Source organism: Alligator mississippiensis, chromosome 4 (assembly GCF_030867095.1).
Source record: "Alligator mississippiensis isolate rAllMis1 chromosome 4, rAllMis1, whole genome shotgun sequence".
Taxonomy (NCBI): Eukaryota; Metazoa; Chordata; order Crocodylia; family Alligatoridae; genus Alligator; species Alligator mississippiensis.
In genome coordinates, this window is record NC_081827.1 from 171848783 (window position 1) to 171876182 (window position 27400).

General features: G+C 42.8%; 1 protein-coding gene across 1 annotated transcript; it reads left to right on the forward strand.

Annotated features, from left to right (window-relative positions):
• Positions 1–1240: 1240 nt before the first annotated feature.
• CNBD2 (cyclic nucleotide binding domain containing 2) lies at positions 1241–27186 on the forward strand. Its single transcript, XM_059726258.1, has 12 exons — positions 1241–1429; positions 5582–5782; positions 6249–6302; positions 7595–7758; positions 12646–12802; positions 13159–13310; positions 15716–15854; positions 19075–19189; positions 21508–21709; positions 23844–24024; positions 26337–26500; positions 26718–27186. Exons 1-12 carry the CDS (start codon positions 1241–1243, stop codon positions 27058–27060), a joined length of 2061 nt encoding a protein of 686 aa, XP_059582241.1. The 3' UTR covers positions 27061–27186.
• Positions 27187–27400: the final 214 nt, after the last annotated feature.

Here is a 27400-nt window from a genome sequence, read left to right on the forward strand (position 1 = left end):
ATGGTGGCCACCTCTTTCTCCCCTGTCTTCCCCCACCCCTCACTTGGCTGAGCGCTGCCTGTTGTGCAGCCCTGCCCTTCTCCACTAAGCAGCAGTGAGGGTTGGGGCCACGCAATGGACAGCCCTTGGCCCATCAGCAGCAAGGGGCAGAGCTGCATGATGGACAGTCCCCATAATCAGCAGCAAGGGGTGGGGCCACTAGGCCCCCTCAGCCAATCAGAGAGGGGGGCCTCCACCAAACTAAGACCACAAAAATACAGAGGGTTAAAGATCCCCAGTACAAATACTTTCTGTTTATTATCTATATAACACTGTAAGTATGCATGTTGCTATACATACCTATGTAAGGATTTCTCTGTAACAATAAGCTTGATGTTTGAAGCTGGATTGAGAGCATCCAAGTTTGCTGTATCCTGTTAAAAAAAAAAAAAATGTCCATTGGTAGGACTGGATGTTTTTGAAAATTTCTACAAAGGTGAGATGCTTTTGCATTGTTGTATCAAGCAATTAAGTTTGACACAAAATAGGTCCTAAACCCTATTTAAGCTTGTGGGATTTACATCTCTGTGGAAGTTGCTCATCTCTGTGAGCAATTTGCTCGTTACGGCCTGCTTCATTGTTGCCTGTGTGGCTCCTTTGGGGCTGCGCTTGCCAAAAAATACCCCCTAGATGACACTACAGGAGAGACGAGGCTGAGAGGACTCAGTGGAAAAGAATGCTGCTTTGTGTTGTGTTTTCCTAAATTATTTTACAGGAAGGAGGGGATGCACAAAAGGGGCATCACCAAGACTAGTGTTTCTCAACATTTTTAAACTCGAGCAAACTTAAGTCTTTGCTCTTCTGTTGCAAGGAACTCAGAAAGAACACAGGAGGTCAGAAGGTTTTTGACACTATGGATTCCTATTTGAAATCTCTGGGTTTTTCTTTTGAATTGAGTGTAGGTGTTTGCATGTCTAACTGCAAATATCGTGTGTCACCCGTAAATGGATCTCAAAGCACCCTGGGGTACTGCGGCACCCTGGTTGAGAATCGCTGCCCAAGATAGAAGGGCATGGACTGATTCGAGGCAAAAGCAGGAAGATGCAGCTCTTGACAATGGTAGAGTTAATGAAGTAGGGGCATGCTAGCTACGATGGGAGACTGAGTCTCTCTGAAAAAACTTGGGCTATCTCCTTGGTGGCTTTTCACAGAAGAGTCTCCAGAGGGAGTAAGTTCTTGGGAGTGAGTTTCCCAAAGGAGTATGTTGCTGAGAGCTGAATACAGGGATGTCCATGGGATTCTGCAGCTGGATTCTGAACTTGTCACAAAGACCTGCGGAATCTGTGGCTATTGGAGACCGGGGAAGGTCAGTACAGGGAGCCATAACCATGTACCAGATGAAATGGCGTATGCTTCCCAGAAACCAGCAACATTGTTCCTGGTTCGGTTGGTATCAGGGTCAAATAACGGCCCTTCTCTAGACTCACGTGCTTCTCTTAATGTGCAGGGGAGAAACGTTTGCTTTGAAGCCTCCCTTTAGTCTTACCAGGAGGCTATAGCTATTTTCCTAGGCTTAATATCCCTCATTACTCTATAGTTCCTTTTATAGGCCTCCACCATGGCCCTCTACTCTAAATGTATAATCTCCACTGATACTCCTAGGCCTTCTTCAGTCTGCTCACTTAATAGTGCCCCCATCCAAATCCACCAACTTCAGACTCCATAGTTCTAGGTGATTTCAGCTTTCTGTTTTTGGAATTGCCCTTCCCATGGGAGCAGTTGGTTAGCACCTGTCAGTTCCTGGTCCCTACTTTATCTTACAGTGCTCACAACTAAACTGCTTTTATGGTGATGGTGGGAGGAGGTAGTTTTGATCTGAGGTCTGGCAATTCTCTTCCTTCTCTCTGCCTTTCTTTTCTGACCCAGGTCTACAACAGAGTAAACCCGTATACTCAAGAGATCTAGATACAGAAACTACTCTTTCCCTGGTAACGAGAACATCTTCCTTATGTTGCCACCTCTTGGCTACGCTTCAGTGGTTACTAGCTAACACCCTGCTCCCCCACCTACTGATAAAATAAGGTTCTCTGTCTCCATATAACAAGCCAGGTGGTCTCCCAAAAAAGTTAGCTTCCTTACCAGTTAGTGATTGGACGTGCTATTACTGGGATTGCAGCTGTGTATAGACTGCTCTTGTTTGGCGTTTGGATAAGGAATGTCACCCACCTGTCCTGTTGTGGGAAAGGCTTCATAAACCCAGACTAAATTGGACTACCTGATCAGTAAGAATGAACTTTTATCCAGCAACAGTAGTATATCTTATTAATGAATGTTAAAAATAGTGTTTAAAACAAGCTGTATTATTGATTTATAGATCAGAAGTTAGCCATCTCATTTGACCAGCAGAGAACTTTTAAGGTATGATCTTTTCTGTGCTGATACCTCAGTGTTTATCAACTTTTATCACCTGTTCATCAACTCCTCTTGAATAAGATAGTTGATTTAGTGCTTTTCTCAAGTAGTATATTGGCTTTAAATAATTCAGTTATGATGTGTTTTTCCAGAACCCCTTTGGAAGATAAACCCTAGCAGTAAAAAAAGTAATGGATTTTGACATATTAGGTCCATATCCTAAGCCGTCCCAATGCAAAGCAGATTTAGCTACTCTAGCATAGCTTTGACAGCTCCTGTTGTAAGGTAAAGGGGCTGACAGAGTTAGGAATGTAGGAATTATTCAACTGGATCAGAGTCATTTGGCTAATCTAGTGCTGAATCACCAAGAGTGACTTGTGCCAGAAGCAAAAAATCCTGGGCACCTATACACAAGACGGAGCTCTGCTCTGACACATGTTGGAGCAGACTCGATTAATTGAGTCTGCTGTAAGTCTGCCACCACCATTTTGAAGTGGAGGACGCTGAATACATGTGACACTGCAGGCGCTTTAATTAGAGCAGCTTTCAGAGCCTCTTTAATTAAAGCGCCTCTTCCCCCTGGAGAACATGTATAGATGCCCACTGTGATCGGAAGCTTTGAGATAACCTGCCCCCTGCAAAAAGATCTGTTCTAATGTGCAATAGCTGAAGGAAGTTTTAAGCCCTGAAAGGGGGAGGAGTGCATGGGCGACTGGTGCCTCCTCAGTCTGAGAGGGCACCAGTGGCTGATCACCAACTGGGGGGTAGGGGGTGGGGGGGGTCTCCCAGAGGCTTATCACCAATCCCAGAAGCACCAGCAGCAAAACTGGAAGTACTGCTGGCACTTTTCTTGGCTCTTGGGGTCCCTGGCCAGCGCCAATCTCAGGGGGGCACCAGCCAGTGCTTCTCTCAAAGCTCCCACTCCCCAGCCAGTGAGGGCCAATCTCAGGGGGTACATGTGCCCCCACTTACTCCCCCTACGCTTAGCCTATGGAGGAGTGCCATATACCTTCCAAGCTCAGGTTTTATTTAAAGACAAGCTCTCAGTAGCGTTTCTTCTATGCCCATACCTGCTTTTAATGTGTACTTTATACTAACATAAAAATAAGAAGAATGGGGGACAAGAAACATACATGATTGGGTTTATAGGGTCCTGGTAAATATGTTTTCTAATAAAATCACTTTTAGAGCAGTTAGGAAAGGAAGAAAATTGATTTGTTATTTTTTATTTGATACCTGAGAAACCAGGAATCAAAGTTTGTTTTTGATTAACTGGATTGGAATCTATGTCAATTTTACATTTAATCTTTTACAGTTTAGTTTGTTTAGCAATGTTTGTGATATTTCTTTTAAATGTTTCTTATGTCTAATGAAGTGACTCTCAACTCATGCCGTGGCACCCTGGGGTGCCTTGAGATCCTTTCAAGGGTGCCACAGGGTGCCAAGCAATGTTAGTACCGTTACATTGTGCAAACATGACCCACAAGATAAACCCAAAGATTTCAAATAGAAATCCATAATGCTAAAAACATGCTGACCTGCTGTGGTCTTTCTGAATTCTTTGCAACAGGAGAATTGCTCTATTGTTTTTGTGTAGTCAAAAAATGAGTGAAAGCTAGGAGGTGATATTTTCCAAAGGATTTCTCACGTCTAAAAAGGTTGAGAATCACTGATCTAGTGTAAAAGGGCATGTGGGTTGAGGCAGCCATTCAGCCTGTGGACTAATGTATCTGTTTTTCTCTTGGAGTGACCTTTTTCTGCTTTCAGTAAAGATGCAGTAGTGTGCTTTGTTTCAGTGAGGTGATTGGTTAATGCTCTAAAAATGCGGAGTTCTCCAGATCCCTATTCAACCAGCAACTTAAGATGTTTAACACTTGTACTTCCCCTTCTGTTTGGTATAATAGTAGTAACATAAGCAGAGCATGATTTTGTCCTACGCTAAGGTTTGTAACCTGCTTATAAATCAATGGCATCTTGACATTCATCCCTGAATCTTACTGATTGCTAATAGAACATAAGCTGTCATTCCCTAATTGCCAAGCAACATGTTACGGTAAGCCATTTAACCATCTTCTTTTCCTGGAACCTTTTTCTGATCAAGAATGACATAGCTTGAAGAAAAACAATCTCATAGTAACATTGTGGTCACATAATTATTAATTACGTTTGAGGTACTTTGAGGTGCCTGAGTTAAAATCTGTCGATAGTGGACCATAAAAGCTTTCTGGTCTTTGTGCTTCCAAAGGCACCTGTGGGTTCTTTTTCTTGCAGATCAGCGGCTATTGTACAGTTAGTCATATCACTAAAATATTACTAAGCTGTAATGTCTGTTATGTTCTTAAATTAAAGATTAATGAGTTTAATATTCAGTGGCTCCTGTGGAGATCAGGACTACATTGTACTGTATACACCATGAGAAAGTCTTTGCTCCATGTTACTTATAATCTAAAAAGCTATGACAGACAAAAGTGGGGGAGGGAAACAGGCCTAGAGAAGGAAGGTAACTTGTCCAAAGTCTCAAAGTTGATGAATGGCAAAAGCGAGGAATAGAACCTAGATGTCCAAACTCTCAATCTGGTATATCATCCATAAGATGCTGCAGCCAGTCATTATAAATATAAATGATTACTAGCCAATTGCCCATCAAGAATAACGGGTGGGGAGCATGGGACGGAGCCCCGTGACCCTCCCCCACCATCCAGACCCACTCCCCCTTTACCCACTGCTGCTTGGGGTCCAGGCCCGCTCCCCACCTCCTTGCCGCAGCGGTGGGGGGGAGGGGAGGCCAGGGCCCAAGGGTGGGGAGAAGCCGGCCTGCTGCAGTGGGGGAAGCAGTGGGCCTGGGCCAGCCCGGCAGCGGCGGGGGAACAGGAGGAGCAGGCCCGCTGACGAGAAGGTAGTGGAAGGAGGAGTGGTTGTTCCTCCCTGCACTGCCGCCACGTATAAGGAGTGCGTGGGGGGAGACGGGGCCAGCTCCCATGGTCTCGCCACCCCCCCTTCCCCCGCTCCGTTCTTGCCACCTCTGGGAGCAGGGCAGGGGAGGCCTGGCCTCACGCCCCTTCCCCCCCGGTCTCCTGTGTTCAGACCTTCATGGCAGTGCTCTACCGCCGCCAGCCCCTATTCGAACGCTTGTTCACACTCTGGTTGGCTGTTTGCGAATAAAGCATTACAGACAGATGGACAGACTTAGGCTTTTTATAATATTAGAATTCTTACATTAGACTTAATTATTTCCTGTGCTTGTCCTTTTAAGAGTTTGTACGAGGTTACATTGGACATCATGATCAAGAGCAGGGTGTGCAAGATCTTCTGGCAGGGACTAAGAAGATTCAAAGAATTTCAGTTCATTTATGTGACTACTGAAGCATGCCAGACCTTTGGTGTGGAAGAAGTAAGGAATTTTTTTACATAAAGGAGGCTTCTCCTTCATTATAACAGGATCAATTATTACTTGGCTTTGTGCATGCATTTAAGTGTGCCTGTTACCCAGGTGCTATAAGCAGTTACCTCAAATGTAATGACTTACCAATGGTCACAGTTCACAGCTATTCCCAAATGGAGTTGGAGGTCCCTGTAGCCCAGTAGAATCTCTGGTCTTGTACTATCTAACATATTTTTATAACATGAATAGTGTGTTTATTTCTCACTGAAGTGAATTAAGACTTTTATTTGAAGTCCTCTGTAGTGTGTGTGTGTGTGTGTGTGTGTGTGTGTGTGTGTGTTTAAAGAACCGAAAAAAATTAACATTATTGTTAAAAAACGCCTTGTTGAAATGTCCCTATCTGCTAACTCTATGACATTTCTAATTCAACCAATTCTTCTTTTTTTGTTTTTTCTTTCTTCTCTTTTTTATTCAGGGCGAGAAGTATACCAAACTGTCCTTCAACTACAATGAGTTCAAGATCAGAAAGGTCTGATTGCCCTTCTGTTTTTGCTTTGAGCCTAGTCTCTTTCCATCTACTGTGCCAGTCCTTAAAATGTTTTAAGGCAGTCTCCAAGGCAGGAGTTGGAACTGGGGATGCCAACAAAACCACTGTATAACTCATTCCAGATCCCTTGCTTTGTCACTTATTTCACATGAGCGCACTTCCCTTTTCCTCTGTTTAATCTATAAAATTAAGACACGTGACAGAAGTACAAACTTTTTAATCATATATTTTCTTCCAAGAAAATTTCATATACACAGACTTTTTTTGTTTGGCCTAAAGCACCTACATGAAAAAAGGAGGGTGATTCAATTAATGCAAACACTGGTGCTGATAACTGGTTTCTGAGCATGGATGGCCAAGTCCCAAGTACTGAAAAAACCTCAGAGAAATTGGATTCTTTGCAGAGCACTGTGAAAGGAAAACAAAGGATTTTACCTTCCTCACTGTGGGCCCTGTACAAGCTGTAGACAAGTTTTGACATTGTGTTGCAGGTCTTCTCTTGCATAGCACTGAAGAAATATCTTAATCTAGTGCATGCTACCAAGGAGGATGCCAGCTTCTCAAGTTCCTTGCTCTGGCTTGCTCCACATGCTGTTCTTTCACTGTTTCAGGAATGGTGTGTGGAACTCTGCTTTTCATCATTAGGGTGGTGTCAGGCCCTTTCTGAAAACTTGGCCTACAGTGTTCTCAGGCTGCATGAACCTAGAGATTACAACAGTGACAATATTAAGCATGGAGTCTGCAGACTCTACGGTGCATATGTAGGGGGAGCTGAAGTCATGGGAATAAGTAGTTGAAGTATTAGAGACTCCATTATGGAAAGGTAGGCCTTCTTCACTGGGCATAAGTAATACTCAATGCATTTGACATTTTTAAGAAAGCTTTTTTTTTAAACTTAATTTTACTTTTTCAAAAGAAAGCTTTTGTACCATTTTGACATTGAAAACCTGCTCAATAATGACTCATCTTATTAGCTGCAAACTTGCCTAATAATAGATCCACTGGCATAAAACTGAGCACCCAATGTTTTATTTCAGGATTCTTTTAAAAAATGAACTAATGTGGGCATTATTAAACAAACTTAAGTTTTACCATTTTGCACAAATTCCTTTCCTTGAGGCTAAAATGAAAGAGGGAAAAAAAACTGTTTGGAATTGTTTCCATTACATCTCTGGAAGATGATGCTGATTAGTCTTCTGGAGCATGCAGGTGTTTCCTTTTTGGCTTTGTTTCATTTGAGGCTCCATTAGTTAATGTGTTGGATGCTTTCTCAGGATCACCTTCCTCTCAGAGCAATCCAGATAACCAAGAAGAAACCAGAATGGAGGACTGAGAAGGAAATTAAGCTGTTACAAAACTGCTTGCAGTTGCTAGAAAGCTACCGTAATTATAGCCCAAATCTACAGCATCTTCTGGCTAAGGTGATTCGCTTTGAACGGTAAATATTCTTTCAAGGATGGGTAGTAATTTTTAAAGTTGGCTTTTAGAATTCAGTATTCCAAAATTAAAAATTATATGAATCTTAGCCTAAATTTAGAAAAAACTACATCTTTATCTCTCCATTTATTTTCAGTCTATTAGGCATCTTATGACTGTAAATGAGTGTGATATATGACAGCAAGAACATATAGTCATCTAATTTGTTCTGTATGTATAATGACATACTGTTATGTCTCTTAAAGCCTAGAGCCATCCCAAAGCTTGACATTTTTCAAACAGACTGAAGGATTTAGATATTCAATTTCCATTAATTAATTAATAAGAATTAGGTATCAAAGTCTCCTTGGAGACTTGAAATCTCAACTAAAAAAATCATATTAGGAGTTTACATTGGGTATAAATCTAGTTATAGAACCATAGAAAAATAGCTCTGAAAGGGACATCAGCAGTTCATTTAGTTCAATCTTCTGCTCAAGGCTGGAACATCCCTCTCTAAAGTATCCCATTATTTCTTCAACTTTCACTTAAAAGCATATAATGATGGAGAGTCCACAAACTTTCTAGGTCAGGGGTTGGCAACCTATGGCTTCTGGGCTGAATCTGGCTCACAAAGAGTTTATATCCAGGAAGGTCTGAGCTGGTCTGTGGTAGCACAAGGAATTAGGTGGCACAGAGTTGTGCTGAGTCATCATTCCTCATAACAGCACTCTCCTCCAAAGCCCACCCTTAGGCTATCTCCTGAGTACAATTACTCTTGCTGAAAAAGTGCCAAGTATCTTCAGTGAGGGGAAAGTGCAGGCAGCTCTCTAAGGAACAGAGATTTGTGTCCTGCGGTAGGGAAGCAAAACATTGCCAACCCATTCTAGGGTAATCTGTTCCCCTACTTAACCACACTCATGGTTAGAAAATTCTAACCTACATGTCCTGCATTGAAATTAAAGCCCAGTATTACTTGTCCTAGTCCCTGTAGGCCTGAAGAATAGTCAATCATTATAACCTCTTTATAAGATCTTTTTTTTTATATAGGACGGCTGTTTAAAAAACAGAAAAATCTTATCTTCTCCAAACTAAATAAATCCAGTTCTTCCAACCTACCATCTGACATCATGTTTTCTAAACTTCTAATCGTTGTTGCTTTCCTCTGAACTCTTTCCAATAGGCCAAATCTTTCTTGAAGTACAGGACCCAACACTGTACAGGACCCTAAGCAGAAGGGCAAGATCATCCAAACAGGAACCTCTGGGTTTGGTCCCAGCATTAGCACTGGCATACCTCAGTCAAAATCCCCAGCCTTGGCTGTAGTCAACACCCAAAGCCTTTTGAGGGAGTCTTAAAAAACACTCTGACACAGGTAGCAGAAAGAGTGGGCGGGGTAACCAGCAAAGCCTAGAAGCATGGGAAATACCCATAGTAGAACACAAGTATAACAATGCCTGGATCATCCCCAGTCTAACCTCTGAGTCCACAACTTCCCTAGGTAGTCTGTTCCACTGCCTTACTATTAACCATAAAGAAGTGTTCCCTGATATCCAATCTAAACTTACTTTGCTGCAACTTCAAGCCATTGATTCATTTCCTCCTCTCTGCAGCAAGAAAGAAAAGGTGATTTATGTCAGCCTTTCAGGTATTTAAAGACTGCTATCATGTCCCCTCTTAAGCACCTTTTTCATAAGCTGAACATACCTAACTCTTTCAGCCTCTCCTCGTATGATTTGCTTTCTAAGCCCTTTATCATCTCTGTTGCCCGCCTCTGGACTCTCTCTAGTTTCTCCACATCTTTTAAAAAATGTGTAGCCTAGAACTGCACACACTACTTCAGATGAGACCTAACCAGTGCCAAGTAGAAAGGCACTATCACCTCCCATGTCTTGCACCTAATGCTTCTATTGATGCATTCCAAAACCACATTTTCCATTTGTGCAGCTGCATCACACTGCAAACTTAGATTGAGTCTGTATTCTACCAAGACTTCTTTTCCATAGTGCTGCTGTGCAACCAGGTGTCACTCATTTTTTCATTTGTGTTTTTGATTATTCTTCCCAAGGTGTAGCACCTTGCATTTGTCCATATTGAACATCATCCTGTTAGCTCTAGCCCAGCTGTCCAGTTTGTTGGGATCCTTCTGAATTGCACTCACATCCTCCAATGTGTTCACAATCCTTCCCAGTTTCATGTCATCTGCAAACTTGCTCAAGAAGCTTTATATGCCAACGTCCAAATTGTTAATAAACACATTGAACAGCACTGGGCCCAGGACAGACCCCTGGTCAAAACCTTCTGCCATTCTGACGTGGACCTGTTAATAATTACCCTTTGCTTGCAGCTATTGAGCCAGTTATCTATCCACCTTGTAGCAGTTTTGTCTACCCCACATTTCTCCAATTTGTTAATTGGAAGCTTGTGGGTGACTTTGTCAAAAGCCTTGCTGAAGTCCAGATATATTCTATCCACAGTATTCCCTTCATCCACCCAAGTAGTTACTTTGTCAAAGAAGGAGATCAAGTTTGTTTGATATGATTTGTTTTTTCATAGATCCATGCTGGCTGTTTGTGATCAGCCTTTCCTCCTTAAGATGTTTGCAAATGTCTGTCCTTATGATATGCTCTGGTAACTTGTCTCATATTAAGGTGAGGCTAACCACTCTGTAGTTCCCCAGCTCCTCCTTTTTGCTTTTTTTTAAAGGGCTCTATGTTGGCCCTTTTCCAGTCCTCTGGCACCTGGACTGTCTCCCATGACTTCATGAAGATCATTGCCAAGGGTTCCAAGATTTCCTGTGCCGGTTCCTTCAGTACCCTGGCATCAAGTCCTGCTGCCTTGAATTCATTCAGGGCTATCAAAAGGTCTTTGACCATCTCTTTTGTTATCTCCTCCCTCAGCTTGCTCCCTCCCTTATCCAGATAACCCTTATTAGGTTTCTGGCCTCAGCTTAATTTTTTTATGAAGACTGAGGGAACATAGTTGTTGAATAGCTCCACCTTCTTAGCCTCTTCTGCTAGGAGTTCCCCTGGCTTGTTAACAAAGGACTCACAGCTTCCTTGGTCCTTCTTTTCTGGCCAACATACTACAGAACCTCTTCTTGTCCTTAACCGCCTTTGCCAAGTGCAGCTCAGTTTTTATCTTTGCCTTCCTGATTCTGTCCCTGAAGGTTCTTGCTATTTCCTGGTATGCTTCCTTGGTGATCTGCCCTTTCTTCCATTGCCTGTATGCTTTCCTTTTTCATTTGTGGCATCCTAAAATCTCCTTGTACAGCCACATTGGTCTCCTGCTGTTCTTCTTGTGCTTTCACTGTGTGGGGACAGTTTCTTGTTGGGCTTCCAATACTGTGCCCATTAGAAGCTCCCAGCTCTCCTGCCTTTATCCTTCAGTCTGTCTACCCATGGCACTGTGCTTATTAACTCCTTGAGTCAGATGAAATCTGCCCTTTTGAAATCTAACGTATTATTTTGCTGACCTCATGCTTTCACTATCTCAGGATCTGGAATTCTATCATATTGTGATCACTTTCTCCCAAGTTGGCCATCACCTTAACACCCTCCACCAGTTCTTCCCTTTTGGTTAGGACAGGATCCCCTAGATGATACCCTAGTTGTAATCCTCCACCTTCTGAAGCAGGAAGTTGTCCTCCACGCAATTTAGGACCTGGCTTGACATTTTATGTTTGGCTGCATTCAGAGACGATCCGAGCAGGGTGCGGGGCCTGAAGCAAATCAACCTGTGCAGGGCCCTGCCCCTGGATGTGAGGAAGCCGGCGGTGGATTAGGCAGTGGGAGCAGAGCGGGGTGGCAAGCGGCTGGATGTGCTGGATTCAGCAGCAGATTTGGCAGCAAGGGAAGTGGGGGGCATGCCGAGCAGCCGGATGTGAAGCCGGCAGTGGCACGGAGTTGCTGTGCCTCTTTGCTCGGCTCCATGGTGCCCCCAAAGCATGGGGCCCAGGGCAGTCGCCCCAATTCGTCCCCCCCTAGGGATGGCTGTGGCTGCATTGTTCTTCTAGCAGATGTACAGAAAATTGAAGTTTCCTATCAGTATCATCCCATAGCTTTTGGATAGATTTGTCACCTGCTTAAAGAGTGCCTCATTTACCTTCTCTTCTTTATGTTGGTGGCTTATAATAAATCCCCACCATTATATCAGTGGTGCATCTTTCACTTTTCATCTTCACCTATCATCCTTGCTTCATTGTAAGATACTAAGTTTTCTTCTAATGTCTTAGACTTTACTTTACTGGTGGCTTTATTTCATTGCTTGACTGAAATACAAGATCACATGACATTTTGTTTCTATTAAAGGTCTGGAGGTGGAGGTGTGTTTTTCTCTCTCAGCTCTAGAAATCATTCCATTTTTCCCACTTCAGTATTATCTCCTCTCTCCCAGTCACATATCCCAGCCTAGCAAGACCATATATGAACTAATTTTGACTCTACTTTGCTGGCAGTTATTACTGTTGAATAAGCTGAGACACTTCTTAGATTCTGAATCTGCTAGTTCTGCAAGGCTGCCGTCTGTCCTTGCCAAGTAAATAACTGGAAATGAGAACAAAACGCAAGTCTCAAAAACGCAAGTCTCAGAAGTAAATGCCAATAGCTTTTTGAGCAATCTCTTTTTGACCAAGACAAATAAGTATATCCCTGATTGTTTATGCTCAAGCAAAATACTTTTCAGTCAATACCATTCTGTGGATAGAGAATAGTGTTCTGAAGTTCCAAACTGACCTTTCACACATTTCTGGGAGCACCCCGATTTGGTGCTTCAGTTCAGTGCAGTTCAGCATGTTTTAGAGAGATCTGAGATCAATAATTAGTAATGGATAGGGAGTCTGATTAGAAGAGGTTCTAGTTCAGGCTCATTACTGCTAGGAGGGAATAGAAGCTGCATTCCTGTTTTCCAGGTTTGGACGCAGAAGAGTTATCATCAAGAAGGGGCACTATGGAAACACTTTTTACTTCATCTATTTTGGTACTGTTGCTGTTACTGAAGATGAGGATGGTAACAGTGCCTTTCTGGATGGAGATCCAACTTTGCTTCGGAAGGGTGCTGCATTTGGAGTAAGTGGTGTTTTTAGTATAACTCCCATCAGTTGAGACATAGGAAAAGTTATTAAATGGCAAAATAAATAGTTGAGCATTTTGGAAGGTGTATAAATCCTCAAGTTTCTGGGCTTATGATATTTAAACTATGGAGGAATAGGGAGAAATTTTCACTGAAGACAAGGTATCTTTCAACTGCCCTTTATAGAGTTTCTTATACCTTCTTCTGAAGGTCTAGTGTTTGCTACCATTGGTGACAGGATACAAAATAAGATAGACTTCAAATCTTCCAAGCTGAATTGGCATTTGGAGTGTAACAGTGGAAGATCAATTGCTAATACTAACTCAGTTCACCTTCCTTCTCTGTATGAAAGGAGATTGCTCTTTTAAAAGGAACAAGGAGAGTTGCTACGGTTGTCTGCATGGAAGAAACTGAACTGCTGGTGGTAGATAAAGAAGACTTCTTTGCTAATAAACTAGATGAAGAGCTTCAGAAAGAATTACAGTATTGTTACACCTTTTTCAAGTAATTACTTTCAATGAGATAACTTGTTTCTGGCTCTGCCACTGCATTTTGTTTTACTTGCTTAATGATTTGACTGTTCAAGTACAGTATTTTTATTCTAGGTTCACCACTAAGTGCCTAGATGGTAAGGTATATTGTTACATGCAGTGTTGTCCTGCTTTCACTGAAGATGAACTATCGTACCCCTTTTAAGGTGATGCAGGTTTAATACATACTTTCTGTAGGTGTTAACACTTCTACAATTTAATCTGACATGGTACTGTATAGTCTCTCCCCTTTTTGCCCCAAGTGTCATAAAAAATGTAGGCACTGTGGGGTGTTTTCATTAGGAAGAGAAATTGACGCTAATAAATCCTTTATATGTGAACACGGGAAGAATAAAGTGTGTTTTACCATGTGCCTTTGTTTTGTGAGACTGTCAAGTGGGGCTGTACAAAGCTTCAGTCGCTGATTCGATTTGGCAGAGATTCGACTTGATTCAGTGACCGAATCTGAATTGAATCAGGAGACCCTTTGAATCTGTTTGATGATTCAGACATAGACACAGCTTTAAATGTTTTTTCTGCATACCTCAGGAGCAGATGGAGCGACCCATGGAAGCATGGGGGGGCAGTCCCCAGCGCACTCAGTGGTGGATCCGGAAGTGGACTAGAAGCACTTTTGGTCAACTTCCAGGTCTGCTGCAGAGCACGCGGAAGACCCCTCTCGCCCCCCAACTCAGTGACTGGTGCCTCCTGGATCTAGGGGGACACCCAGGGTCCCCCCGCGGCCGATTGCCAAGCTGGGTGGGAGCACGGGGGATCCAGTGGAACACTCCACCTGCCCCACCATCACAGTGTTCACAAGCCACGCCTGGTACCTCAAGGTATGCAGAAAAAACATTTAAAGTTGTCTATGGCCGAATCACTGATTCTCTGAATTGGCATCAAATCTCCAGATTCGGATTCGGCCAAATCAAATCAGGACAGTGATCCGAATCAATGAATCGAATCACTGTCCCCAGTTTGGGCTGAATCTGAATCGAATATGGCGTGTTTCGCACACCCCTAATGTCAAGTATTTTGGGTGTGGCTTGGGTGTATAAAAGATTTTAATGGCTTCTTATGGCTATCTAAAAATGGTAGTGACTACACCCAACTCATAATAATACTGGTAGGGAGAAATATTGTAACATGCAAGTTTTTCATCATACCTAGAAAGAAATGGGGAAAAAAACACTTGAGAATTACAGTGAATGTTGTCATAGAACAATAAGTCTGTAGGTTTTTATGAATGTAAGGATGAGTTTGCTTTTATTCTTTTCTAATGTACATAATCCTCCTGACATCCACTCTATATACAATTTTAGAATGCTCTAAGGCAATGGTTCTCAATCTTTTTAGACTCAAGACAACTCTCATTAGATTCAAGGCACCCCTTGGAAAATGTCAGCTCTTAGCTTTCACTCATTTTGGATTGTGGAAAAATAAAAGAACGGTTCTTCTGTTGCAAATTGTTCACAAAGACTATAACAGGCTAGAAAGTTTTTGACACTATGAATTCTTATTTGAAATATCTGGGTTTATCTTGTGAATTCTGTGTAGATGTTTGCATATCTAACAGTGCTAATATTGTGTGGCACCCTCTGACCCCCTTAAAAGGATAGCACTTTTAAGGATCTCAATCCTAGGGCTTCTGCAGGTGTTTAGGTGATAGAATCTGATGGACAATCCACACAGTCACACCTCCTGCTGTGCTACTTGTAAATAGCAGGAGGTGTGATTGTGGGATTGAGTATCAGATCCAGTCACGCCTTATTGCCAGTGTAGGCAAAGCCCAGGATCATGATCCTGGTCTTCCCCTGCACTGGTTTCTACTGCTGCAAGGCCCACAGCTGGTGGGCTCACAGTGGGGGCAGCATTCCATGCACTGCCACTATTGCAAGCCTCATCAACTGGTGGGGTTTGCAGCAGGACCAGCATTCAGTGCACTGCCCCCACTGCAAGCCCTGTCAGCTGATGAGGCTCACAGTGGGGTGAGTGATCCACATGGGTTCCAAGCACTGGCCCCTTTTTTGTGGCATAAGTTTGTAGCTTATTCCTTGTTTTATCACACCATTAATTAATTGACTATGTAGCTGGGTCACAATTGGTTAACCATGCCTTAAGTATAATGTGTAGATGGGGCCCTAGTTAATTTACTGAGGTTTCAAGCATGTTCAGGAGTCTGTCTGCATAATGTAACTTGCAGAACCAAGACTTAAGCCAGTAAAGCTAAAGTCTAAGCCAGTAAATCAAAGCCACTAAGGCTTCTTTCTCCTATCAGTTACAACAGCAAAAAGAACACATTTTCCTTGGTGAAAGTAGTTCTCTTGATAGGATACAGTGGTCATATAAAAAAATTATCTGCATATATTTCCTTTTCAGAGGTTTAGATGTCTTTCGAACATGGCCTGAGTACTCAATAGAGAAAATAGCTAATCACTGCAGAGCAGAGAAGTTTCATTCTGGACAAGTGATTGTTAGGGACATTGTGGAGTCAACCAGCATAATATTCATTACAAAGGTATGATCCCTCAGAGATTATTCCAGTGCTGAAAGACCTAATGTTCATCTCAGGCCAGCAGAAAAAAATACTGACCATAGGTTATAACAGACACAACAGAGAAATGAACAGCTTCTTCAAACAGACTCCCTTGCTGTTTCTTTTTTCTGTTGCTTTTGTCTTGTCTTTGCATAAGGCCTTTGCTTTTGTGCTGAGCCAATTACTAGACAACATGAATACAGCAATCAGAATTTAACTCATAATCTCTTCAGGGCAAGAAGTATATCCCTGATATGCTCTGTAAGGCACCTAGTTCATTTTCAGTGCTAAACAAATGTTAACAGTAGTTATCAGGAGGTATTATGGAGAAAAAACAACTCTGCTACCACAAATTTCTTCCTTATTTCTGGTCTTGTCCCTTTCCTTTGGATTCATTCTTATTGCTTTCATGGGACCATTTGTTTGCACTAAAATAGTTAACAACTTGCTATTAGAATATTGGCTACAGTAGAAATATCTGAGCTAGGTAGGCAGTCAGAAACTTATTTAATTTTAAAGAGCACCCTTACTTCTTAAGAAAGCAGACAGACATTTTATTTGCTTACAGTCTCACTACATACTCCACAAACTTTCATTACTCTTATGGTTATCTAGATGTCTAGATGGGTTACGCTGGGATGATGTGTCTGTGTGCATAGTACTACAGGCAAAACTTAAAAAAAAAGGTTTTGTGGAATTTTAATTTAAATTAAATAATTTCTGCCATCTTACCAAAGGTACTGAAAACCCGAAGGTATGAAGAAGCAATGCAATCAGTTTATTCTAACCCTTGTCTTTTCCTATTTACTTTTCTGTTCTTGTCATTTTGACCTTTGTTGAGTCGCATATAAAAGTTTGTAGGAAGCTCATTAGACCACAGATTTGAGTCAATAACATATTTCTGAGAGGTGCCTAGCTTTCTTTTGGATTTGCTAAAATATATAACAACAGTATTGCACTAACTGAGACACCAACTCAAAAAGATGCCAACAAAATTAAACACAGCATAATGATATAGCAGTGATATTTTTTGCTCAGTCATCCTGTGGAAATCCAAAACAAGACAGAATAATTGGTATAACTGTAGTCTTTACATAAATGAACTCTTTTGAGATGGTTGAGGTTTGAATTAATGGTTTATTTTCAGGGTTGTTATCTGGCAACAAAAAATTATATGTTAAATATGCTGAGAGGACTTTCTAAGACCCAACTGTCCCAATTCACTTTTTCGTTGCTTAGCATTTATGGTATGAAGCAGTGGTTCTCAGTCTTTTTTAGATTCAGGATATCGCTTGTTAGACTGAAAAGCATCCCTTGGAAAGTGCCAGCTATTCGCTTTCACTCATTTTTTGACTACAGAAAAAATATTGAGCAATTCTTCTGTTACCAAAAATGAAATAACAAAATTTGTTAACAAAAATGAGATAAATGGTCTTTCCAGAGACAAGACTACAGCATGGCTATGATTAAGACTTTTTTGCAAGCTTAGACTCAGAATTCAGGAGCAGTTACAATTTTCTTACTGATTACTCCTTTTGTAAACCAAGTTAAGATACAGTCACATTTTTCAATGATTTTTCGTTTCCTTTTAGCAGGTAAAGCATTGCTACCACCCAAGTCAGACAAAGAGTCAAGAGACAGGTCTAGAACCCAACTTTTTATTCATTATAACTCAAACCATAAGCATAAACCCTTGTTTCTATGCCTATTTAGCTACCTGCAACAGCACAATACAGATTTTTATCTATACTGGCTGGGAGAGACTCAAGAGGAAGGAGCTGGCATGCAGGCTGGCAAAAGGTTGTTTTGACTTTGCAGAGGTCTTCCCAAAGATTCCCTATTTCCACCCAATATTTTTATGTGGGTTACCTAAATAAATATTCTGATTGGTGTTATTCAAATTTGTTTAACTGAAACTTTGGCCTGTACTGAACTAGTTTTCCTGTGGACTTGGATGATGCCAGTTAGCTGGGATCTGTGGTCTTGAAAAGAGTAGAGTTATGGGAGGGAAGACTTTTTGTCTTTCCCTCACCATCTGGGAATGCTACTTGCCATGTTTTGTTTCTTCTGCTTTGCTGAGTAGACTAATTATAGTGTACAACAAGTTAATGAAACAAAACATTGGTTGTTACTTCTAGCTATTGTTACACACCTTTTCAAAATGCAGTTATTCATTTTTGGGTTAGTCTAATATTAAAGGCTTAATAAACAGATTCTTATTTTACTTTCGCAGGCTATTGTGATTTGAATCCAAGCTTATTGATTGTTGAGTGTATACCAGTTTAAGTATGTGTCATTCATAACTTGGGCTTTTGCTAGGGCTGTAGTCTGCACTAGTCAGTGTGGTCTGTCAGTCACAGACCATGTCTACAGCCTACACTTCTGTTGTAGAGAACTCAGGCCACAACAGGTCAGAATATTTTTCTATTTGAATGGATCCCTTTTTGAAATCTCTGGGTCTAGGTAGTGAATTATGTGTAAGCTTTAGCATACCATAGTGCTACTAACGAGTGATATTCTGTGCGACCTTTAAAAGGATCTCGCAGCACCCTGGTTGAGAAACTCTGGTATAAAGGATCTATTGAAAGCCTACCCAGGTGGATGGAAAAACTCACAATTTTACAAATCTTTTGCAAGCAAGTACTCTATTCACAAAAGTCACCTCTCTTTCTCCAGTGAAATTATACATTTGACTCAGAGTTGTAGGACTGATTCCTCATTGGCTTAGAACAGATTTGTTACTCTTGCCTAGATAACTTACAGTACAGGTAGTACAATAATATAATTACTGAAAATTAATAAACTGTGAATGTAATGCTACATACCATTTGCTACAGCAGGAGTAGGCAACCCACAGCACACATGCCAGATTGTGGCTCACAAAGGCATTTTGCTTGGCACGTGCATCTCGGGGAAGGAGCTGGAGCTGCCCTGCCACAAGGATTGGACCCCTTGTAGCTCCCCTACCATCTGCTCCTGGCATGCCAACTGCTTACAGGTCAAGGTTGTGGGTGTTTTTGTCACCCTGCCCAAAAATGTTGCTGACCCCTGTGATATAGCATTTCTTATCCAGAGATCTTGAAACATTTTCAGCAGAAATATCATCTCTGTATTACAGGTGATGAAGTGACATGTCCAAAGGTATGCCCCACAATAGAGGTAGTGCCAGTGTTAAACTTTCTTATGCCTTGCTCTTTATTAGGGAACATGTGAAGTTTTACATCTGGTTGATCTCACTGCTTGCCCATCCTATCACAAGTGGATCTGTCAGCAAATGGATCTTCCCAAATACAATCCTCATTCCACAATGGAGACTGGTATAGTATATTGATCTCTAGCCACATATAATCTGGGAAGTTCTCATGCTACCATTCTGTTGTTTAGTAGTTAGTGAATCAGAACTTCATGTTGTTTTCTCGTCTACATATATATTTATAACCTAATAGATTAAAGGTAGAAGGAATCATCACCAGCTGGTGTATGTAACACAAGCCAGTTAAAACTCAGTGTGACAGGGGCCTGTCATTCGGCCATCTAACTGTTGGCCAGCCCACCTGTCTAGGGCAGTCCGCCCACCTGCCTTGCCTGCCATGCCTTTGATGTAACTCAGAGAAGTTGTTTATAAAGCGGGAGGCTGCCCATTTAATGCCTGATGCCAAGGGTATAATACTCTGCTCTGAACCTCCCCTTATACCGTGTCCCGTACCTGGCAGATGGCATCACTAAATGGCTTCACCCCACAATGGACCTCGCTTTATGCCCACTTGATGTTTGGACCCCACCTGGATCCCTTCTCCTCAGACAGTCCAATAGCCACCCTCATTCTGGGTTGCAAACTCCCTAGACCCCTTTCCCTCTCGGCAGTGGCCTCCTCTGGGACCTTTGGCCTCGGAGGCCCTGGTCCTGCCTCTAGGCCAGTCGGAACTCCAGGCCCCTAGCTCTGGCTGTCCCTTGCAGTAGGCATCCTTGCCCTTTGACCGTTCTGGTCCTGGCCCCAGCATTGACCAGTCAAGGGTTTCCTGGCTAGGTTCTTGAGCAGCTAGCCCTCTCCCTCTCATATGCATCCGCCTTCTCGGGCCCTTCCAGACACAGCTCACTCAATCTCTAGGGCCCAGCCTATGAGCACTCCTTCAGGCCCACCCATGTAGACCCTACTCTACAAGGCCCACACACAGTCCTTCTGGCCCACCCATGTGGACCCTTCTCTACACAGCCTACTCACTTGAGTGTACTGCTTTCTCACATTGCCCTCTCCCTGAGCCATGAATGATGCCCCCAGAGGCTGGTGGGGCACAGCGACTGCCTGCAGGCAGCGGCAGTGGTGGTGGGGGCATGGGGGTGGTGAGTGGGGAGCTCCCACAGGTGGCAGCAGTGATGTCAGCGGTGGGTGGGGGGGGTGGCAAACGCCAACCAGCAGTCAGTGACCAGCCACAGACACCACCAGCAGTGTTGGCGGCGGCCAGCAGCAATCAGCGACTGCCTACAGATGCCATCAGTGGCAAGGCGGGGGGGTGGTGAGCAGCTACTGCCTGCAGGTGCCACCAGCAGCATTGGTGGCATGTCTCTCAGGGGGTGCATGTGTACCCATGTGCACCCCCTATGAGTTGCCAATGCCCTGGGCCCACTACTCTGGCCCCTCACTGGGGCTCTAGGCCTTATGCCCCTTAGATCTCAAGCCTAATGACATGCCTGAACCCTTTGCCTGTCCCATCTCCAGGGTAACCCACCAGGTTGTGGGGGCTGAGGCTATACGGTACCCCGTACTCATCTTTCACTAGGGAGGCACTGATGTGGCATTTCCTGGGGACCATCCTGCCACAGGCAGCCCTACCACACCATCCAGCCCTAGCAGGGTATAATTTTAGGTCATTCCCTATGACCAGGAACCTCCTCCATCCCCATAGTTCCTATCCTTGACCTCTAGATGTTCTGGGAGCAGCAGATCGCTGCTGGGCAATGTTACTCCAGTGCCATCCCTACAGCAACTGCCCACCTAGCTGTGAGGGCCTGGTTTTATACTGAGGCTGCCCAGCCCCATCCTCCAATCCAGGAGCCCTCTTGCAGTCATGTGACTGTCTTTTTAAACCACACCGAACCTGCTGGCTGTTCTTAAAAGCCTCTTAAAAAGTGGCAGGCACCAAAGGTGCCCTGCCACACCCAACAACAAGAATGTTTAGCCCTAGAAGCATGCAAAGCTGAACTTGACCTCAGTCCTGTGCTCAGTGGGGAAACTCATGGGTACACCACACAAATGGTCAAAGTCCTCTTTTCTCAGCCTTCTCTCCCCCAATCTGTTTTTTTGAGGAAAGAGATTTTTTTTATAGTCACACCTTGTTTTATTCCTGGGATACTGGAAAATTCATACAGGTTTAATTGTCCACTAAGTGTCTGAGAATTATCTTTATGAGAGGGTCTAGTAGTCATTAAAAATAATAATTAGCTTGTAATGATTAATTAGTCCTGCAAAGGGGCTGCCCATGTAAATGTTTATGCTCACACCGTGTCCCCTTGACTTCTACAGAGCTCAAGTCAAGTGTAGAAGTCTGTGTAGATGAATCCATTTACAGGGCTGATCTTTTAGTAGGCTAATTTAGCTCTCTACTTACAAAGGAGATTTAACTTCCTTTCTTTGTAGGTGTCACAGGAAGAAAAAAATTCAATGATTTTATGTGGAAATCCTTTCCTGTGCAAGACCTGAGTAATCTGAAATCTCTGTATATCCTGCCTTTGAAGCACCACAGAGATGAATGTTTTAAAAAACCTAGCCATGTTATAAATGGGAAACATGAAAATATAAACAGAAAGCTGGAGAAACAAAAGAGAGATGACAGAAACAGGTAGAATGAAATAAGGGTTCCTTCATACCTTGCTGATCTAGGACATTAGGAGTAACTATTGCATGCTTTCATTTTATGGCTGGTATTTATATAAATACATCTTTATTTTTTACAAAGTATTTCTGAGATATACTATGTTTTTTCACATATAGCATACACCTAATTGTCTTAATGTGTCATTGTTCTTCACTCCAGAGATGTTAACAATTCTCTCTCCTTTTTAATGGTCTTGATGTTCCACTCTTCAAGCTAATCTTTTTAAGGCCAGTATTGTTATCTGATAGCTATTCCCAGACTTTTCTCCTATTTTAGAGCCTTGGAGATTCTTTAGCTCTTTTCAAAATCATAGATCCACCCATGGAGACCAGCCTTCAGCAGCAGGTAGGGTTTCAGTATTAGTGAAGCAGGAAAGGGAGGGTGAGTGAGGTGAAGATTAGGCCCTGTCCCTCTTCTAGGCAGCCATAGCTCTGGGAAAATCTTTTTTTCCCTTTATTCTGCCTTTCAAAAACAAGGTGCTTATTATATTCTGGGGCGTGTTATATGAAAGAAACTATGGTAGTAAGTCTGTTCCTTATCTGATAAATAGTAATTATTTTTATATTCTTTTCAAGTATTTTCAAAGCCAGCCTTGGCATAAGCAACTTCTTTGTGAATAATTGATGGCGGTACCCATTTTTCGTTTTTGGAATCCTTTTGTGATTTGTGAATTTTTATCTAAACATTATTAAACTATTTTTATACAGAAACAAAAATTAAGGTTTACAATAAAAATATCAGAATATTTTAATGACATTTCAGTAAAAGCAGTGCATTTTTTATGCTTCCAAATTAAAGAAAAGAAAATTTCAAGTTTTATCACAAAATTAGATTTTTATTTTTTGACCAGTTCAGCTTTTTTGACCAGTTCTACCAGTTCTGCTGGAACAATTCTACTGAAAACCATGGAATGGCAATGGTGTAAAATTAAATAAGATCTGGACCCAACATTGCAACTTTTACAGAAAGATGTTAACTCCCCTTTATTTATTGTAATGTAAGGACATATATACAAAAAAAAGTTAATAATAAGATATATATGTAGGGCTAAGAAGAGAGAAGAAGAGAAAGAAAGAATAGTTGTGATGATACTGACAACAGGACTGTGGGGCAGGGATGAGTATAGGAAAGCAGCTATTAAGCTCAATTTTAGGTATGCTCTGTCCTGGCACCAGGGTCACATTTACCACCCTGGGTGGACAGCGCCTGCCCCTGCCCCACTCCCTCCTCACCATTGGGAGCCTCCATCACCCCTCCTCCAAGGCCCCTTCCCTACCCCCACCCCTTTCCCCCAACAGACTTATTGGCTGAACGCTGCTCTCCAAGCTGCCCAGCCGCATTCCTGTAAGTTGGCTATCAGATCAATATCGGCCAATATGGCTGGTTAATAATCGGCCATCAATATCAGTCAAGAAAATCTTTATCAGTGCACCCCTAGTTAAAGTTATGTGCATGAAAGAGTATCAACCAAGGGGGGAGTCTAGATCAGTGGTTCTCAAACTTTTTTGTGCCAGGACCCATTTGTAAACATTGGTCAGTCCTGACCCAGTGCCTCTCACTCCTGACCCACTGCCCCTGCCCGCAGGCTCTAGCCCCGCTGTGTGTGGGGTAGGGGGTGTGTGTGGGGCATGGGTGGCCCCAGGCAGCCTGTTGCAGGCTGGAACTCTGACAGCCTGCAAGGGAAAAGCCATGGTTTCCCACATTTTATTCCTTTAAAGGAGAATCCATTGTGTTGATCCTTTTTTAAAGTTTGTTTGCAACCCTTTCAAAAATTCTTCCAACCCACTTTTGGATTGTGACCCACGGGTTGAGAAACACTGGCCTAGATGAAGAAGAGCCTTCAGAACCTGTGGGAGATCAGACAGGAAAAGGAGAAATAGGAGAGGAGGCCAAAAGTGCTAAAGGAGATGGGGACTTCCACTTGTGACAGAGAAATCAAGGACAATGAGGGTTAGAGAAGAGGCTATTAGGTTTGAATACACATGGCAAAAGTGAAGAACTAATATTTTCTTTGATACAAACAATAGTTATATTGCTTGATATGGTGTCACAATAAATGCCTGAAAAGATGGGTTCAAATTTCTAACATTTTTTAAAGGGTTTGTAGATTTGACAACAGCCCCATTGGGGATGAAGGTGAGAGAGAAGTTGTTCAGAATGAAGTATTGGGGCTTATACGAAAGAAGCTAACCATTCTCACACCATATGGAGAACTACCCACAGCTCTTGCTGCAGCAGTTTATACAAGAGTGGATGAAATCCATGCAGGAGAATTCTTGGTGCGTACATTTAGAGAGAAAGGTTACTTTAACAAACTTGAATTCTATATGGCAAGCAACAAATCTTCAGCATCACAGAAAAACCAAGAGACATCATATCTTCGTACCTCGGAGTGTTCTGAGATGGAGGACTTATGCAAATTAGCTTTCCATACCCTATGGCCCATGTATTTAGTGGTCAGTTTTATAATGGAGAGTTCCTCTGCAGAGGAGAGGATATTAAATGCTTTGTTCTGTACAAATTCTGTGCCTGGGGAAGGGAGCATTTTCTCAGAAGAATTATATAATCTCCAAGTCTGTGGATCACAAAACAACCCTCCCTGCATCCAAGGCTGATAGCCATAGAACAGGGGTGGGCAAAATATGGCTTGCGGGTAGGATCTGGCCCACCAATTGATTGTATCTGGCCCACAGCTGCCCTCATGGCACTCCGCATGGGGCCGTGCCTGCCTGCTCCCACCTGAGGCAGCCTGTGCCATGCTCCCACCCACACCTGCCTCATGCCCGTGCCTGCTGATAGCACTGCTCTGGCCCCAGCCAGCATTCACAACTTCCCATTGAGGCTACTCCAGCTGCTGGTGCAGCCACCTGGGCAGGTACTGCTCAGCTCCCTTTGCTTCACTGCAGCTTCCCCACGTCTGGAGTGGGGCAGCTGGAGGAGGAGGAGCAGGAGGAGCCAAGCAACTATGGTGGCAGTGAAAAACAGCTCCATCAGGAAGCTGTGCATGGTGGCTGGGGCCAGGGCCAGGACCAGGGCAGTGCCATCAGCAGGTGTAGGGCAGGTGTGAGCATGGGCTGCCCTGGGAGGGAGCAGGTGGGGCTCAGCCCCATGCAGAGCACTGCCTGGGCAGCCATGGGCCAAATGAGGGGGAAAAAAACACACCTGCACCACACTGCCCAGTGAGCTGCCCCCTGCCCTCCCCCGATCCCTCCCCCACCCCCAGCCAGCTCCTGGGACCTAGCATGTGGGTAGCCCTCCCCATAATCTGCCACACAACCATCCACTCCACACCCTCCCCCCCACACAAACACCCTCACCCACTTCTCTCGCCCGCATAATATACAAGAGTAAGATTTTATTTTGAGCTATTATGCAATCACCTCTATATACACTGCTCAATAAAACACAAATCAGGACACAAATATTTTTTGAAATAAGATTAAAATATGTTGTCACAGACATTTGATTTTTAGTATATGAATTTTTTTATTTATAATTTGTAAAATTCTGAAAGATTTTATGTATGCATCCCTCAATAGCTCACCAAAACTTAAGTGGCCTACCAACCAAAACTTAAGTGGCTTCTACCCTACCATAGAAGCTGATTCGAGCCAACTCAAGTCAATGGGATAATTATTTAACATAAAAGATAATGTGAAATAGGTCCTGTCATATTAAATTGTATTTTTAGTGTAGAGTGAGGGATAATGCCCAAGAACCTAATGGAAATTTTTGTTTAGTCACAATTCTAGGTTGCTGCGTCCCATTCATTAAGACAGCCATAGAGGGTACAAAACAAAAGCAAAAAGACATGCATTAATTTAGGGTATTGCTTCAATATTATTTCTGATGGGGAGTCCAACTACAAACTTTTATAGGTGCTTCCTCTCGTACAGATCAAAAAGGAGTGCAGGCAGTACTAATACTGATTGCCCTTCTTCATGATGGATTTCCTCTAGGGAACAGGTGTCTTGGCTGCTGCAGGGCTGTGCAACTGAAACCATCCTGTCTTGCTTGTATGGACTTTAAAGTAATAAACTCTCTTGCTATAAAGTATCAGTTGTAGCAAGGAGTTTCCACAGTGACACATTCTAAAGCAGGGTTGTCCAGATGACAGCCCCTGGACACAGCCACCACTCCCCTACATTGCTTTGGTTGCAACAGCAGCTGGAGTTTCTGGAGTCCCTATTCCTCCTCCAGCTTTCACTACCTTCTCTTGTCCCAGGGACAAGGCAGCATAGCGTGGCACAGTCAGGGGAGATTAGGGCACATAGTGCAGCATGGGGCAGGGAAGGGACAATGGCTTATGAGGTGCAGCAGTGGAGGGAGCATACATGGTACAGCAGTATGTATGTAGTATGACCTGAGGGATCCATGGCTAGTCCTGGTGCAACCTGTGGGCATGTGGCCCCCAGCCACTTAGAAGTCGGACAGCCCTGCTCTAAAGTAACCTTCTAAATCATATCTCATATACCATACTTAACTCTTATTCTGCATTTCTCAATGCAAAGAACAGCAGCATACATGTGTATAGAAGTCAACAGAGACTCATGATGTGCAGATGGTGTTCTTTGTTTTGTTTTCCTCTCAGGGGATCAGTCAGCATCTCTTACCAGAATATATGCAAGATAAGCGATGCTTCGTTTTGGTTAGCCGAGGAGCTGAAATAATACGGTTGAAAAAGGACAGGTTTGAGGAGTTAGCAGATGATACGACAATAATGAAATTACACAAAATAAAGACCACATACCCCAGGTAAGTGAATGAATGCATCTGGGGAGAGAATTGACCCATAAATCAGTGAACTGGTACTCAACAAAAATTGAGGTGGTTGGCCTCAATTTATACAACTTCATCTTAATTCCATTGGAAATTAAGGCTAAAAACTGGCTTCCCTAATGTTAGTGGGAGCTCTGCCCCTGACTTCAGTAGAGCCAGACTTTCACCGCTAAGTATCTTTGGATCTTTTCAGTGATGATGAGCTTTGTCAGAAGTTCCTAAAACAAAACAACTGGAAAATGTTCAGGAAAGATGTGGTGAATCTTATATTGGACCAAAAATTCATGATGATGGCAAGCCCTCCATCTGTAAAGCCCAAGGAGGATGCTAATAGTTCCTGGAGCGTGAATCGAGCAGGTGTTCTGGACTTGGCTGCTCTTCGCCGTCCTGCTCCTTCAGGCGCTAGACAACAACAACACAGATTTGTCCCGGTCCAAACACAACAAAGACAGGATTCTCAGGCCCTTCCTAATATAGAGTTAAGGTTGATTCATGGCATTGCTTTACCACGGCCTCGTTTGAAAGGATTGTTTTAGTGAGCATGAGGAAGTCAGACCAGCAGGTTGAAAAAGTACAAATGCAGCTTAACAAACCAAAAAGTGAAACGGTATTTTTATTTGTTAAAAAATGTTAAAAAATAAATTAAAATATATTTTGTTGTTGCTGTTGTTGAGCTTTTTAATTTGTAGCTTTTTCCGCAGTTTCTGTGGAAGAAAGGTGGTGTTTCCCACACTTCACACAGATTCTTATGGATGTTTTCAACTTGGATCTTTGCTTTAAACTATGAAGTATATCTTATTTTCTATGTGGCAATTTGTATTTCTTTTAGCTGTGATAAGAAAACCCATTTTCACTGTGAAACACTTTTTCAGTCCA

What these genes read in the sequence shown, in the direction of transcription:
- CNBD2 (XM_059726258.1), top strand. Translation starts at nt 1,241, where the DNA reads ATGTTGCTGAGAGCTGAATACAGGGATGTCCATGGGATTCTGCAGCTG. An exon ending in ATGAGTTCAAGATCAGAAAG is followed by an intron (nt 6,303 to 7,594) that starts GTCTGATTGCCC and finishes ATGCTTTCTCAG; the next exon opens with GATCACCTTCCTCTCAGAGC. An exon ending in GCATAATATTCATTACAAAG is followed by an intron (nt 15,855 to 19,074) that starts GTATGATCCCTC and finishes GCTCTTTATTAG; the next exon opens with GGAACATGTGAAGTTTTACA.